Source organism: Budorcas taxicolor, chromosome 14 (assembly GCF_023091745.1).
Source record: "Budorcas taxicolor isolate Tak-1 chromosome 14, Takin1.1, whole genome shotgun sequence".
NCBI classification, from domain to species: domain Eukaryota; kingdom Metazoa; phylum Chordata; class Mammalia; order Artiodactyla; family Bovidae; genus Budorcas; species Budorcas taxicolor.
The window spans coordinates 14,588,573-14,601,715 of NC_068923.1; the positions used below are offsets into that span (position 1 = coordinate 14,588,573).

At 63.9% G+C, this 13,143-nt stretch overlaps 2 protein-coding genes across 2 annotated transcripts in view; one reads left to right on the plus strand and one right to left on the minus strand.

Annotated features, from left to right (window-relative positions):
* Nucleotides 1-13,143, minus strand: part of LOC128059631 (zinc finger protein 850-like) — a 259,860-nt gene that overhangs the window by 45,555 nt on the left and 201,162 nt on the right. The gene's annotated exons all lie outside the window — the stretch shown is intronic.
* Nucleotides 3,980-12,709, plus strand: EEF1D (eukaryotic translation elongation factor 1 delta). Its single transcript, XM_052651869.1, has 9 exons — nucleotides 3,980-4,060; nucleotides 5,618-6,684; nucleotides 8,418-8,538; nucleotides 8,646-8,717; nucleotides 11,551-11,650; nucleotides 11,727-11,827; nucleotides 11,978-12,196; nucleotides 12,311-12,505; nucleotides 12,620-12,709. The coding sequence occupies exons 1-9, from the start codon at nucleotides 3,995-3,997 to the stop codon at nucleotides 12,656-12,658; spliced, it is 1,980 nt and encodes a 659-aa protein (XP_052507829.1). The 5' UTR covers nucleotides 3,980-3,994; the 3' UTR covers nucleotides 12,659-12,709.

Genomic DNA, 13,143 nt, shown 5'->3' on the forward strand with positions numbered 1-13,143 from the left:
GACCCCGCCCGCCGGGTCCACCCGAACTGCGGCGGAGGGGAGCGGGGGGGCGGGGCCGGCGCCGTGCCCAGTGGTTTGATCCAGCTCCTCCCGGAAAGGGCGAGCTCCGCCGGCGTCTCCCACTGGCTTCTGCCCTCGCTCCCGCGTGGATCGTCGCGCGGGGGGCCCGGGCCGCGCAGCAGGGTGTGCGCGCGGGCCGCGTCCCCTGCGCACCGGAGCGTGGTAGAGCCCGCCGCTTCACTTCCCGTGCGCGGAGCGCGTGGCCCTCCCTTTCCTCTGCCGTCGCGCGCCGTCGATTCCTCCTCGTTGGTCGCCGCGTCCTTGGCTGGCGTGTGAGTACCGCGGCTCGTGCCGCATGGCCCCCGGGCCCAGGGGAGGGGCAGCCCGCGCTGCGCTGGCGGGGGCCGGGCCGCAGTGCCGCGGAATCCGCGGCGCGGGGCCTGCTGCGGGCTGGTGGCCTCGCGGAGGGGCGGGGCACGCGGGCCACGTGCCCGCCGGACCTCTGCGGCTGCCCCGGCGGGAGGGCGGCGGCGGGGATGCCGGGGCCGCTCTGCCCCTCGCCTCGGTGGGTCACATGGATGTTTGCCCAGCGGTGGCCTGGGCCTGTAGCTTCCCGTTTTCCCGCGTTTGTTGAGCAACCTGACTGATGCATGCTGGCTTTGGGCCTGGGGGCCAGGCGCGGGTCCAAGCTCTGTCAAGCTGTCTCAGAGCCTGGACCGTTCACGGACGCGGGGAAGAGTAACGAAGTGATTGACGGATGACTGAAACACCGTGTTCCCTGAGAGTGGTGAAGGGGCTAAGTTTGGATAAGGTGGTCAGGGTAGTGGGCAGTGTCGCTGGAACGAAGAAGGGAGAGGCTTGTGCTGGAGGCAAGTAGGATGGGGACCGTTGGAGGCGTCCTCAGGTTTGCAGAGCAAAGTGCCTCCGAGAGCTAGAAAGCCGTTTGTGTGGGTGGTCCTTGTCAGGAGAGCAAGTTGACCCTGAAGAGTGAAGAAGTGGGCCGGACCTGGGGCTGGGAAGGCTCTGGGTCTTGTTTTAGAAGCAGCTCTGACACTCCCAGCTCCTCTGAGAGTCCTCAGCTGGTAAGTGGGCTGAGCTCACGGTGACTACGTCGTCCTTCCTGAGACCACTCTCCCCAGCTCCAGACGCAGGTGTCTGCTGAGAAGTGGTGGCACACAGACTCCAAGGAGCAGGTGCCCTGGGCCAGCTCTGCGGGAAGGTCAGTCCTGAGCCAGCGCCGGGGGTGCCCTCCAGCTCCTCACCTTGGAGCCGCAGCCACTGTGGGCTTCACTGGAGCCTGGGTGGGTGGCGCTGTCCCCTGGCAGAGCCCCTTGCAGGGCTTGACCCTGGTCTCTGTCCTGGGAAGCTGGGTGAGGCTGCAGAGCTCAGCACAGCTTATCTCCAGTGTTTGTGCCCTGGTGTCAGGTTTCCGGGGGCTGCAGGCAAGAAGTGAGCTCTGGCCCTGTGCCCATGTTTTGAGATGACGTGTGATTTCAAGGTGGACAGCAGTGTGACATTTGTGTGAAGGACTGGTGTCAAAGTGAGATGTGGAGTCTCAAGCCCTCACCTACTGGCCCGGGACGTGTCTCCCCCTCTCCAGCCCCTCAGCTGTGTGAGGGGTCCCGGGTACTGGGTGCATGCTGCCGGAGCCTCCCCGGGGGAGGGGCGCTGGACCCGGCGGCCAGGGTGGATTGACAGGGCCCCAGAGACCGGGCAAAAATAGCGCCATGGCCGTGGCATTGCGGTGTAGACGGGGCGCTGGCCGGGGTGGAATGCCATGGACAGCCACAGCATGGGGCCTGAGTCTTGGGGTGCAGGCGCCCCCCCCTTCCTGCCAGCGAGGCAGGTTGGCATTTCTAAGTGGGGCTGGACTGTCCAGGAGTCAGGTGGGAAAGCATCTGAGGACGTAGGGCTGTGGCAGTCACCCCTAGGGAAGGACAGGGGGCATCGTGGCCCTGCAGTTGCCCCGGGGCATAGCTGCCCTCACCAGCCCTCCTGGACCCTGTACACATGGGGCGCTCTGTCCAGTAGCTCTCGGCCAGGCCATACAAGCTGGGGGCCCCGTCTGCACGCACCTCACCACGATTCCCACTTCCTGCGGAAGGTGGGTGGATGACCTAGGAGCCCCTCTGTGTGGCTGCGATGGGGCCGTGTGAGCCCTGGGTTACCTGGAAACCTCCTTTCACCCAGGGACTAGTGGGCCCCCCACTGTGGTGTCCTCACCTTCAGGACCCTGTGGCCAGAGTGTTCTGGGTGGGGCCGCTGCTGGGTCCCTCTGGCACTGCAGGAACGCCCTCCCGCTGGGCGGAGCCCCAGCCTGGCCCTGCTTTGGAGATGGTCCTCTGGGCAGAGCCAGGGTACTTACTCCCCGGGCCTGGGCTGGGGGGCAGGGGTGAGCTGCTTCACTGCCTTGACCCCGGAGCCTGGCAGCCCTCGCAGCCCCTCTCGTGCAAGAGGTCTTGGCTGGCTTCAGTGGCCAGCAGCCTGCCCTTGGCCCTGCAGGGGAGTCAGTGGTCCAGCTGCCCTGAGATACCCTGGTGCCCCGCGTTCCAGCGTCCCTGTCCAGACACTGGCTTGACCAGCTGGCCTGCAGCGTGTGGTCAGCCTTGCCGGGGTGGCTGGCCCATGCGGTCCTCCTCCTCCCAGTCTTGTGGCACGCCCCCTGAGGTTCCTGGTGCACCCCATGTGCTGCTGACCTCATGCTGGCGCGCTCATGCTGGCCACAGCCTGGCATGAACTGGGGGGATGGCAGGGGCCTTGGGGCAGGGCTGGCCGGGTCCTTGGCTCCTGGGCTGCCGCCCCTTGCCAGCTCAGGGCCAGGCGCCCCGTCTGTCCTTTTGTCCCTGAGGCCTGCGGGGATGGTGGCACCCTGTCCAGCATGGGCACTAGGCCTGGGTGCCCATGTGGGGCCCTTCAGTGGGGTCCTTGTCGCCTGCACTTGGTCCAGAGGCCTGGACCCTGTGGAGTGGGGGATTCCGCACCCTGCTCCCCGTGGACAGTGGGGTACTGGAGGTGCTGGCTCACGCCCAGGTGGGCTCAGGGCAGAGCCCAGCTGGGGCCTTGGTGCTGCAGGGGCTCCAGCCCCAGGAACCCCAGGACCGGCCCATTTTGAGTGACGATGGAGCGGTGCTGCCCCAAGCGTAGACTTGGCCACCCCCTGGGATTTGGGTGGGTGGGAGGCGGGAGGAGAAGGGGACCACAGAAGATGAGATGGCTGGATGGCATCACCGACTCAACGGACATGAGTTTGGGTAAACTCCAGGAGTTGGGGATGGACAGGAAGGCCTGGCGTGCTGAGGTCCATGAGGTCACAAAGAGTTGGACACGACTGAGTGACTGAACTGAACTGAACGGGGATTTGGGGGTGAGCTCTGGCTGTCTTTCTCCTCCACCAAACTTGCCTCCACACCGCCTCACCAAGCAGCTTCAGCAAAGGCCCCCAGCCTGCTCGGGCCACCCTGTCAGACCGCCTCTAACCTTGCTGCTTTCTCTTCATGCTGTCCTAGGAGACCAAAGGGAAAGTGAGTACCCTCCTGCCCCAGGCGCCGGGGCACCACAGCCCAGCCCCCGTGCCTGCTGCACCCGACACCTCCGGGGCGCCTGACCTCGTCTGGAGTGGAGGCTGGGCCTGGGGGGTAGCCTCTGCTCTGTCCCAGGCCGAGCCAGTCCCAGCCCCGGCAGTAGGGGGGTACCCCTGAGCAGGGATCAGCCTGCGTTCCTCCACCTGTGGGAGAGCAGGGCGCCACCCACCTACCCGGCCAGCCCGGCTCTCAGGCATGTTCAGAAACGGCCCCCTTGCCCGGAGCAGTGGCTCAGAGGGCTCCAAGCGGAGCCTAGCCTGGTGTGAGGAGCCACGTGTCTAGGCTGCTAGGTTCAGGCAGGGTTTCAGCCTCGTGGGCAAGGCTGCTGTGTGAGGGTCTGTAGGGGAGGGCAGAGGGCAGACAGGCCCAGCCTGGTAGGCCCGCAGCCCCTGGGGACAGTGGGTGATGTCACAATGCCCCTGCCCCCTGGGCACCCGGCCCTGCCTCCCAGCACTGCCTCTGCCATCAGCCTGGCCTCGGTAAGTGCCGCTGCCACCCAGGGGGAGGCTCGAGGGGGAAGCCAGGGACCCCTCTAAGCCTGGGGTCCCCGCCCTCAGAGTACAGGGGTCTCCCTGAAGTCCTGGGCAGGTCGGGACTTAGCCTGTACATTACAGGGTAATTGGAATCGGGTTTTGATTTGGGTGGGGGGAGGATGTTAGGAAAGGGCTGTAGACCCTGCAGGGAGCGGCAGGGAGGGTGTGCCTTCAGGGCAACAGTCTGCCTCCCCTTGGGGCCTCATCCTGGGTGAGGGCTCCACAGACCTCGCGGTGGCGGCAGGGGACATGAGACATTCTGGGGGACAGCTGCCAAGCCCCTGGGCCAGTTGGCCTGGTGCCTCTGCTTCCAGCACAGGGTTCAGAGTAGGATCTGAGGGGCATGGAGACCTTAGCCAGTCCAGCCCAACTTGATAACTGGCTGTTGTGGTGTGGGCTTGCAGCCCCTGGTGCATCCCAAGAGCAGGCTGGCTTCCTGGGCGGGGCTACTTCTGGTGGCGGGGGGTGCTTTAGCATTCTGGGCGGCCTGGGCGGGGTCCAGTCTTTGTGGAACCTGATGCCCCAGAGCAGAATGGGGCATCATCCTGCCAGCAGCAGGATCTGGCTGCAGCAGCAGCTTGTGCAGGGGCCATGACGGGAGGTGCGGAGCCCTGTGTCCGCCTCCCAGTGTTCTGGTGACGGAGCCCCTTAACCAAAAGGTGCTGAAGCGCAGGGACAGGACTCAGGTTCCTGCGCAGCCCCTCGAGGTGCACCCGTGGTGGGGGCTGATTGTCTCTTGCTCTGGAGACGGGGTGACCAGGTTCTACCTGGGCCACTGGGTACCTTCCCTTTTAGATAGTGATTCCCCGTGTGTCCCCGGATTTGGCCTCCACGGGGGTGAGCTCTCACCCTCTGCTCCTGGCTGCCCCTTGTCCCTGACCTTCCAGTTCCCCCTGGGAACAGGCCCTGCTCAGGATGGCAGTGTGGCCATGCAGATGGGGGACTCAGGTCAGGCGGGGTGTGCCGTGCGGGGCTGTCCTCTGAGACCACCAAGTCACTTCCGTAGAACAGCTCTGGTGCCTCAGGGAGTTTGGCCAGGCCTAGTGAAAGCACAGGACGTCCAGTTAAAATTTCAGATGAACAGCAACTCACTTTTCAATGGAAGTCTCAACAGTTTCATGGGACAAACTTATTCTCAAGATCATTTGCTGTCGACGTCAAAGTCAGATTAGCTGAGTGTGTCCTGTGTTTTACCTGGTGGCCATTTTTGGGGTTCACAGGAAGGGTTTCCATAACCAAAGAGGTTTGGAAAGTGTTCTCTGGACCTCTTGGAGAGAGCCTGGGTACTTGTTGGATGAGACAAGTTTTGCAGTTAGGACAATAACACACGCACACGTGCCCCCGCCCCGCCACGGCCCTGCACACGTGTGCTGAATGCCTCCCGAGCTCCTTGTGCATGCTGCCCCAGGGCACCCCATTCGGGAGGCCGAGCAGGGAGGGCCAACCGGGAGGGGCCGTGTTGCAACTGCCCTCTTGTGCTTGCTTTTTAACGCTGCACGCAAGATGAGGAGCCTGAAGGCCTCCTGCGCCCTGGAGACCGTCTGGGAGGACAAGCAGAAGTATGGGGAAGCCGAGCGGAGGTTCTATGAGCACGAGGCCACGAGAGCCGCCACCCAGCAGCTCCTGGCCGAGACGCTGGCCATGAACGGGCCAGGTCAGGAGGACGAGGAGGACAGCGGCAGCAGGAGAGAGCCTGGGAAGAACCTCGACGGGAAGAAGCCGCTGCAGAAAAAGAGGAAGCGCTCCCCAAAGGGCTGGCTCGGCCAGGCGGACCTGGCCCTCGTAGGCCTCTCGGCTGACCACGTCTGGCTGGACAAGCCGCTTTTCGACCAGGCGGAGAGCTTGTACCGCCAGAGGCTGGCCGACGTGGCCGCCCAGGCAGCCCAGCATCCCGCCCTGGCGCCCGGGGCCCCCTGCACCCACGGGAGCCAGGTGGCCTGCCACCACGTGGCCTGGGGCATCTGGGTCAACAAGTCGTCCTTCGACCAGGCTGAGCGGGCATTTGTGGAGTGGTCTCAGGCCCTGCTGCTGGCCACAGAGGGGAGTGGCGCACCGGGGGCTCCCGACACGGGCCAGCAGGCAGCCGCCCTCGATCTGCGCCTTGTCCGCCAGCCCGGTCCACCAGCCAACGGCCAGCCGCCACTGGGCAGCCTGCAGGCGCTGGTGCGGGAGGTGTGGCTGGAGAAACCCCGCTACGATGCAGCCGAGAGGGGCTTCTATGAGGCCCTGTTTGATGGCCATCCCCCCGGGAAGGTGCGCCTGCAGGAGCGAGCCAGCCAGGCCGAGGGTGCCCGGCGGGGCCGCAGAGACCGGAAGGGCCGCAACGCCGCGGGAAGCAAGCGCCTCGGGCCGCGGCGGGCCGACGGGGAGGCCCCCTGTGCCCTGCCCTACTGGTACTTCCTGCATAAGGACGCCGAGGCCCCCTGGCTCAGCAAACCCACCTACGACAGCGCGGAGTGCCGCCACCATGCGGCTGAGGCCCTGCGCATGGCCTGGCGCCTCGAAGCTGCATCCCTGGCTCACCGACCCGGTACCCGGCCGGGCCCATCCATGTCCAGCCTGAGACCCAAGTAGGAGAAGCGTGCCGGCCAGGCGCCTGGGCTTCCCAGGCCAGCATGCAACCCCTCCTTGCTCCCACCCTGGCAGGGCTCATCCCAAGACTGCCGGCCCGGCCAAGCGGGCTACCCAAGCAGCTCTCCAGGGATAGGGCTCTGCCCCGGGCACTGCTGCCTCTGGGCTCTGCCTGGGGGGCACTGCATCCTGGTCACCTCCACAGGGTCAGGGTGGGCCCAAATGTGTTTCCACTCTGGCCGGGCAGCTTGCAGAGTACCCCCTGACAGTCACGGGTCGGGGCAGGGGTATGCGATGGTGGGTCCTCGTCTCTGAGCCCCACTGGGCCCGGCCCCTCACCCCTTCTGCCATCTCCCCGCCTCCCTCATCTGAAGCCACCTGAGATGAGGTGGGTGTCTCCGGTCCTCCGCCTGAGTCTGAAAAATACCCACTGGACAAGGCCAACTTGCCTACTGCCTGTGGATCTGGCCCCAGAGTGATTTTGTGTGGTGCCAGCTGATTTCTGGGGGGCAGGGCCTGGCTGAGGAAGGGGTCTGCTAGCCTGCGGGGCTTAGGCAGGTGGGCAGAGACGGGTGGACCCTAGGCAGCCTGGAGGTGCAACGGTAGGGAGAGGGCCTGGGGTGCAGAGGGCCAGTGGGTGTGTGGAGAGAGCTTCCTGGACCCCAGACTCTGGCAGGAGCCCCTCCACCCCTCAGAGGGCATAACATGCCGTTTTGATAGGGTCTTGGCCTTGGTGTGGGGTCTGTTGTGGTCAGATGTTCCCCAGAAGGCCGGAGGCGAGGTGTGGGTCTAAAACAGTCTTTATGGTGCATCTCGGAGGAGGACTGGGGAGGGTCTCAGGGTCCCGCCCCTCTCGTCACCGAGGTCCAGTGGTGGCCAGGGATCTGCAGCAAAGAGTGTTGGCAGGATCGGGTCCTGTTCTGTTGTACTGGCTGAGGGGTGGGCAGCCCTGAGCAGCGGACTTTGCTTGTGAAGTCTGGGCTGTGGCCCAGGTCTGGCGGCTCCCCTGCCCTGCCGAGTGGTGGAGAAGCCGCTGGCTGCAGCCTTGAACGCGGCTGGATCCGGCTCACAGGCCCACCTGGAGCAGCCGGACTCACACTTACCGGTCTTGGGGTGTTAGAGAGTGTTTGTTTTCTCTCTCAGTTGTCCCACTGTAGTAGTTAAATGCATTACTTACTAGTTGACAAATAAGAATCTTGTTACACATTACTGACACTTACGTGAGGAACAGTTTTTCTGTAACAGATATTCAGTGAAGTAGGTTGGCCTTATTTTGTATTTTTGCAAATCTTGTTTCTGGCTTAATAGGAGGCAGCTGGATTCCTAAACTTGCTGTGCATTCCGTGTGTGGGTGTGTATTGTCTGACCAATCCAGCCTTGAACAGATACTTGGTGGGGAAAGGGAGGACCTTGGTGACCCCCCGAGGTCCCTGGCCATGCTTTGAGAGTCGCTGGTCTTAGGGACTGGCCTGGAGACCACTGGCCTTAGCCCTGAAAGGAGTCCATACAGTGGGCTTGGGGTTAGGGGGATCCCAGGCTCATTGTGGCCCACACGGAGGACCTCTGGTGCTCTGTTCTGGGACCTGCAGCCCTTGCCACCCAGGACTGGACAGCTTGCCCTGCTCCCTTGGGGTCCGGGGCGTCGGAAGGGCATGCGTGCGGGCAGGTCCTAGGGCCTTAGCACGGGCAGCCCCTCCTCCCGGCGGGCTTTAGTCTCTCTTCTCTTCAACAGAAAAATGGCCACAAACTTCCTCGTGCATGAGAAGATCTGGTTTGACAAGTTCAAATACGATGATGCAGAGAGGAAGTTCTACGAGCAGATGAATGGGCCCGTGGCTGGCTCCTCACGCCAGGTAGGGGCTGCTGCACTTGGGCCTTGCGGTAGCTGAGGTTTGCTTATTTGTAGAAAAAGATTTTAATTGAAAAAAAAACAGACAGGTTCTCTCTGCACGGTCTGCAGGAGAATGGCGCCAGTGTGATCCTCCGTGACATCGCGAGAGCCAGAGAAAACATCCAGAAGTCTCTGGCTGGAGTGAGTACTGCCCTCACACCAGGTGGCCTGTCTGGCATTTCCCCCAGCATGGCCTTTGGGGCACCTTGGGGTGAGGCGTGCAGGGCTGCCCACCACACCGCCCGCGGCCTCACCGAGCTGGTGGTCAGCTGGCGCTGCCCGCCTTGTGATGGCTGCTCCTGCATTTCCAGGCCTGTGGCTGCCTGCGTGCTGGCGCCTGCCCTGCTTCCTCCTCCCCTGTCAGCTGAGGCTGTCCCCGGAGGGGTGGGTCACGGTGCCGTCATGGTCGTTCAGGCGCTCAGTCATGTCCAGCTCTTTGCGACCCTGTGGACTGCAGCACGCCAGGCCTCCCTGTCCTTCACCATCTCCTGGAGCTTGCTCAAGCTCATGTCCATTGAGTCGGTGATGCCATCCAACCATCTCATCCTCTGTCGTCCCCTTCTCCCACCTTCAGTCTTTCCCAGCGTGAAGCTTTCACAGGGCGTGAAGCTACCATCTTGATTGGAGGCCCAAAGAGGGGCCTGCAGCCCAGCGTGGCCTCCCGGCCCACCTGAGGTCAGGAGGGAAGCACGGCCCCATCCAGCTCTGTCCCTAGCCTGGCTGGGGCACTTCCCTCAGGGATGGCAACCCTGCTGCTCGCCCGCCCAGGGCCGCAGGGTAGTGTCCAGCCTCGGCCTCACTGTCCACAGAGCTGTGCTGCTCCTGGAGACTTCAGGAGAGAACCCACCTTCCTGCCTTTTCCAGCTTTGAGAAGCTGCCCACATGCCTTGGCCTGTGGCTTCCAGCCAGCGGTGTCGGGACTGACACCCATTTCCATCTCATTTCTTTCTCTCTCCTACCTGTCCTTGATGGGGCCCTTTGTGAAGACACTGGGCCAACTGGGATAATTCAGGAGCCTGCCCGTCCACTCCTCAGACCCTCTGCCCTGGGGTCACTTTTCCACAGGGTCGGGGGACTTCGAGGTGGCTCTGTAATGACAAAGCATCACACACCAGGTGACCGAAACAACAGAAACTTGTTTTGATGACCTGGAGGGTCAGAGTGGGAACAGAAGGTGTGGATGTGGTGGGTTCCTTCTGAGGCTCTCAGGAGAGGCCTCGACGTGTTGGTGGCTGTCTTCTTCCTGTGTCTTTCCATATTCTTTCTGTGAACAAATCTCTGCTGGCAAGGACACCAGTCACTGGGTTGGGACCCCTCTCATGACCCTGTTGTAGCTGATCACCCCTGGGAGGACCCCACTGTTGACAGTGTCCTCCACCCTGAAGCCCTGTGGTGGGGCCTCCAGCCGCCTGGAAAGGGTGCCGGCCCAGCGCTGGGCTTAGGTTGGGGCACACAGGCCCAGCACACACCGGGGCTTCAGAGGTTCCTGGGGGCTGCTGGTGCCAGCCAAGCTGCAGGACTTCTGGGCGCAGAACCTTGGGTGGCACCGCCTGTGCCCAACCGTCGTGGAATGGCCACCTCACTGAGCCCATGGCTTCCTCCTCAGACAGGGTGGGAGGCTAGGCCCGGGGCCTGGTCTGCGCTGAGCAGCGGTGTCCTTGTAGCCCCGAACCCATGCCCTGGGGACCCATCAGTGTTGTCGCCAGGGGTGTGTTGGGAGGTTCCCAGGGCCGGGCGGCGGGCACAGCAGGACAAAGGTTTGAGGCTGCAGCCACCTCGAGGCTCCTGGACCTGTTTGATCCGCTTTGTGGGCATGGATCCTCCAGGAGGGAGGGCCTGGCCTGGTCATGGAGCCTGAGGCTGGTGGATCCCTGGAGGGAGGTGGGCTTCTGAGGAGCAGGTGGTTCTGGATCACATCCCCAAGCCAGGGGGCCCGTGGACCCTCCTCGGGGGAATGGCCGCGCTAGCTGAGTTGCCGGCGGAAAGCGGAGATCTGCCGAGGGTGGTCAGCCACTGACCAGAGTAGGAAGGTGGGGGTGGTTGGGGTGGATTCCTGGGCTGACGTGAGGGGTGGTGGCGTCCGGCGGCTGGTCACTGCCCCTTCCCATCACCAGGCTCCACTGGCCGGCTCTGCTGCGTGCCCTGTGGTGGGAGTGATGGCCCGAGGTACATGGCGTCAGCCCAACACTGCCCACTGGCCCTGGGATGGGGAGCCAGCGTCTGTCAGCTTCTGGGGGTGTGTAGGGCACGGAGGAGCCACATGGCTTCCGAATGGGGCTTGGTGGGCAGGCTCAAGGCCCCAGGTCTCTCATGACTAGACACTGGAGGCGGGCAGCAGCCATGTGAAAAGGGCCAGGTGCCTGTCCTGGGAGCCGTTCTATTGGGGTGCAGGGTACACGTGACCGCGTGCTGGCTCCTGGCGTGTAGCTTGGGCTCAAGCCAAGGCGCCCTGTGGGTGAGCTCCCTGGGCAGTGCCACCTGGGGTAGATGACAGGGGCTCCCCCTCAGGGAGGAGCGGAGCAGGCTGTCAGCTGGGCTGAGTGGCTGCATCACCGGTGCTTTGCAAGGCAGGCAGCCGTGTGGCCTGGGGAGGCAGGGCCGGGCTGGTGCTCCTGCACCGCCTGCTCATCCTCCCACCCCCAGCAGGCCCTCCCCTGCTGTCCCCTGCTCAAGGCTGTGCTGCCTGGTCCCCCTGCCCTGGGTCTGGCCGCCTCTGGAGCTGTGAGTCTTTGGCCTCCTCCCTTCACCCCCACAGGCAGCAGCAGCTGAGGCTCTGCACTGCCTCCGTGTTGGGGCTGCCCGAGCCTCCGACTTCCTGGGCTGAGTTCCCGCTTGGCTGTGGTGCCGCCTCGGCCTGGGGAGCTCGCATAGCTTCCCCCTAGGCTGAGCTCGGGGCTCTGCTTCAGCATAGCTGTGAACGGGGGACCCCGAGGGGCAGGCAAAGCTGTGAGCCCCTCCTCCTCCTGCCTTGCAGAGCGCAGGCCCCGGGGCCTCCAGTGGGCCCAGTGGAGACCACAGTGAGCTGGTCACCCGGATTGCCAGCCTGGAAGTGGAGAACCAGAGCCTGCGAGGAGGTGAGGCCCTGGGCTGATGGGGTGGGGGTCCCTCCCTGGGCCCTATTGTCTAACCAGCATCCCTGTACTCCCACAGTGGTGCAGGATCTGCAGCAGGCTGTCTCCAAGCTGGAGGCACGGCTGAGCGCCCTGGAGAAGAGCTCGCCTGCCCACCGGGCCACCACTCCACAGACCCAGGTGAGGGCCCACCCCCACCAGGGACCCCCGGCCTGGTGCTGAGGAGTGGGGGTGCCCTCTGGGCCAGCCCAGGCAGCAGTGAGGGGCAGGGGCCTGGGGTCCTGCCTGTGTGGGTCTCAGCCTCCACACCGGCTCCCCCCACCACGGTAGCACGTGTCTCCCATGCGCCAAGTGGAGCCGCCCAGCAGGAAGGCGGCCACCGCTACGGAGGACGATGAGGACGACGACATCGACCTGTTTGGTAGCGACGAGGAGGAGGACAAGGAGGCTGCCCGGCTGCGGGAGGAGAGGCTGCGGCAGTACGCAGAGAAGAAGGCCAAGAAGCCTGCCCTAGTGGCCAAGTCCTCCATCCTTCTGGATGTGAAGCCTGTGAGTGGCTCACCTCCGACCTTCCCTCCCTTCCCCATGCCTGGGGCCCTGGAGGGGTCAGCGACGGGCAGGGCAAGTGTAAACTCAGCCTGTGCTCCTTTCCTCTCACCTCAGTGGGATGATGAGACGGACATGGCCCAACTGGAGGCCTGTGTGCGCTCCATCCAGCTGGACGGGTTGGTCTGGGGGAGCTCCAAGCTGGTGCCCGTGGGCTACGGCATCCGCAAGCTGCAGATCCAGTGTGTGGTGGAGGACGACAAGGTGGGGACAGACCAGCTGGAAGAGGAGATCACCAAGTTCGAGGAGCACGTGAGTGAGGGGGCATACTCGGGGGTGCAGGGGTGTCCCATGGGAACCCCTGGCCAGGCATGTGGGACTTTGGGAAACAAGGCCCCATGTGACCACCATCCTCCCTCCCTGCAGGTGCAGAGCGTCGACATTGCTGCTTTCAACAAGATCTGAGCGCTGGCCTGAGCCTGTGCAGCCTTGCAGCCAATAAAGACTGAGATTCCAGCCCTCTGGCTCTTGTCTGTCCTGGTCTGGGCCCTGTGGGTGGGCGCATTTAGGGAATGCCTTGGGTCTGCGTCCCTGGTGTGGCTATGTGGGCCCACCCCTCTGCCTGCCCCTCCCATCCCCTTCTCACTTAGCTCTCAGTTGCAAGTGCCATGCCCAGGTCGAGCCCTAAGGCATGCATTGTCTCCTCCACTTGGTGGGGGGGTGGGGGGATGGTGGGTCCCCCACCATCTCTACTCTGCCTCCTCTTTTTGAGTTATCCCCGTGGGTATGAAAGTACCAGCCTGGAACCATCCAGGGAAGAGGTCCCAGTGGCCGTCCTGGCCCTGCTCTTGTGACTATAGATAGTCACCTGTGGGAAACCCTGCACATATATCTGTCCATGTCTAGGAATGAGGTGGGGTTTCTTCCCTTATCCCTGCCCCTCTCCCTCC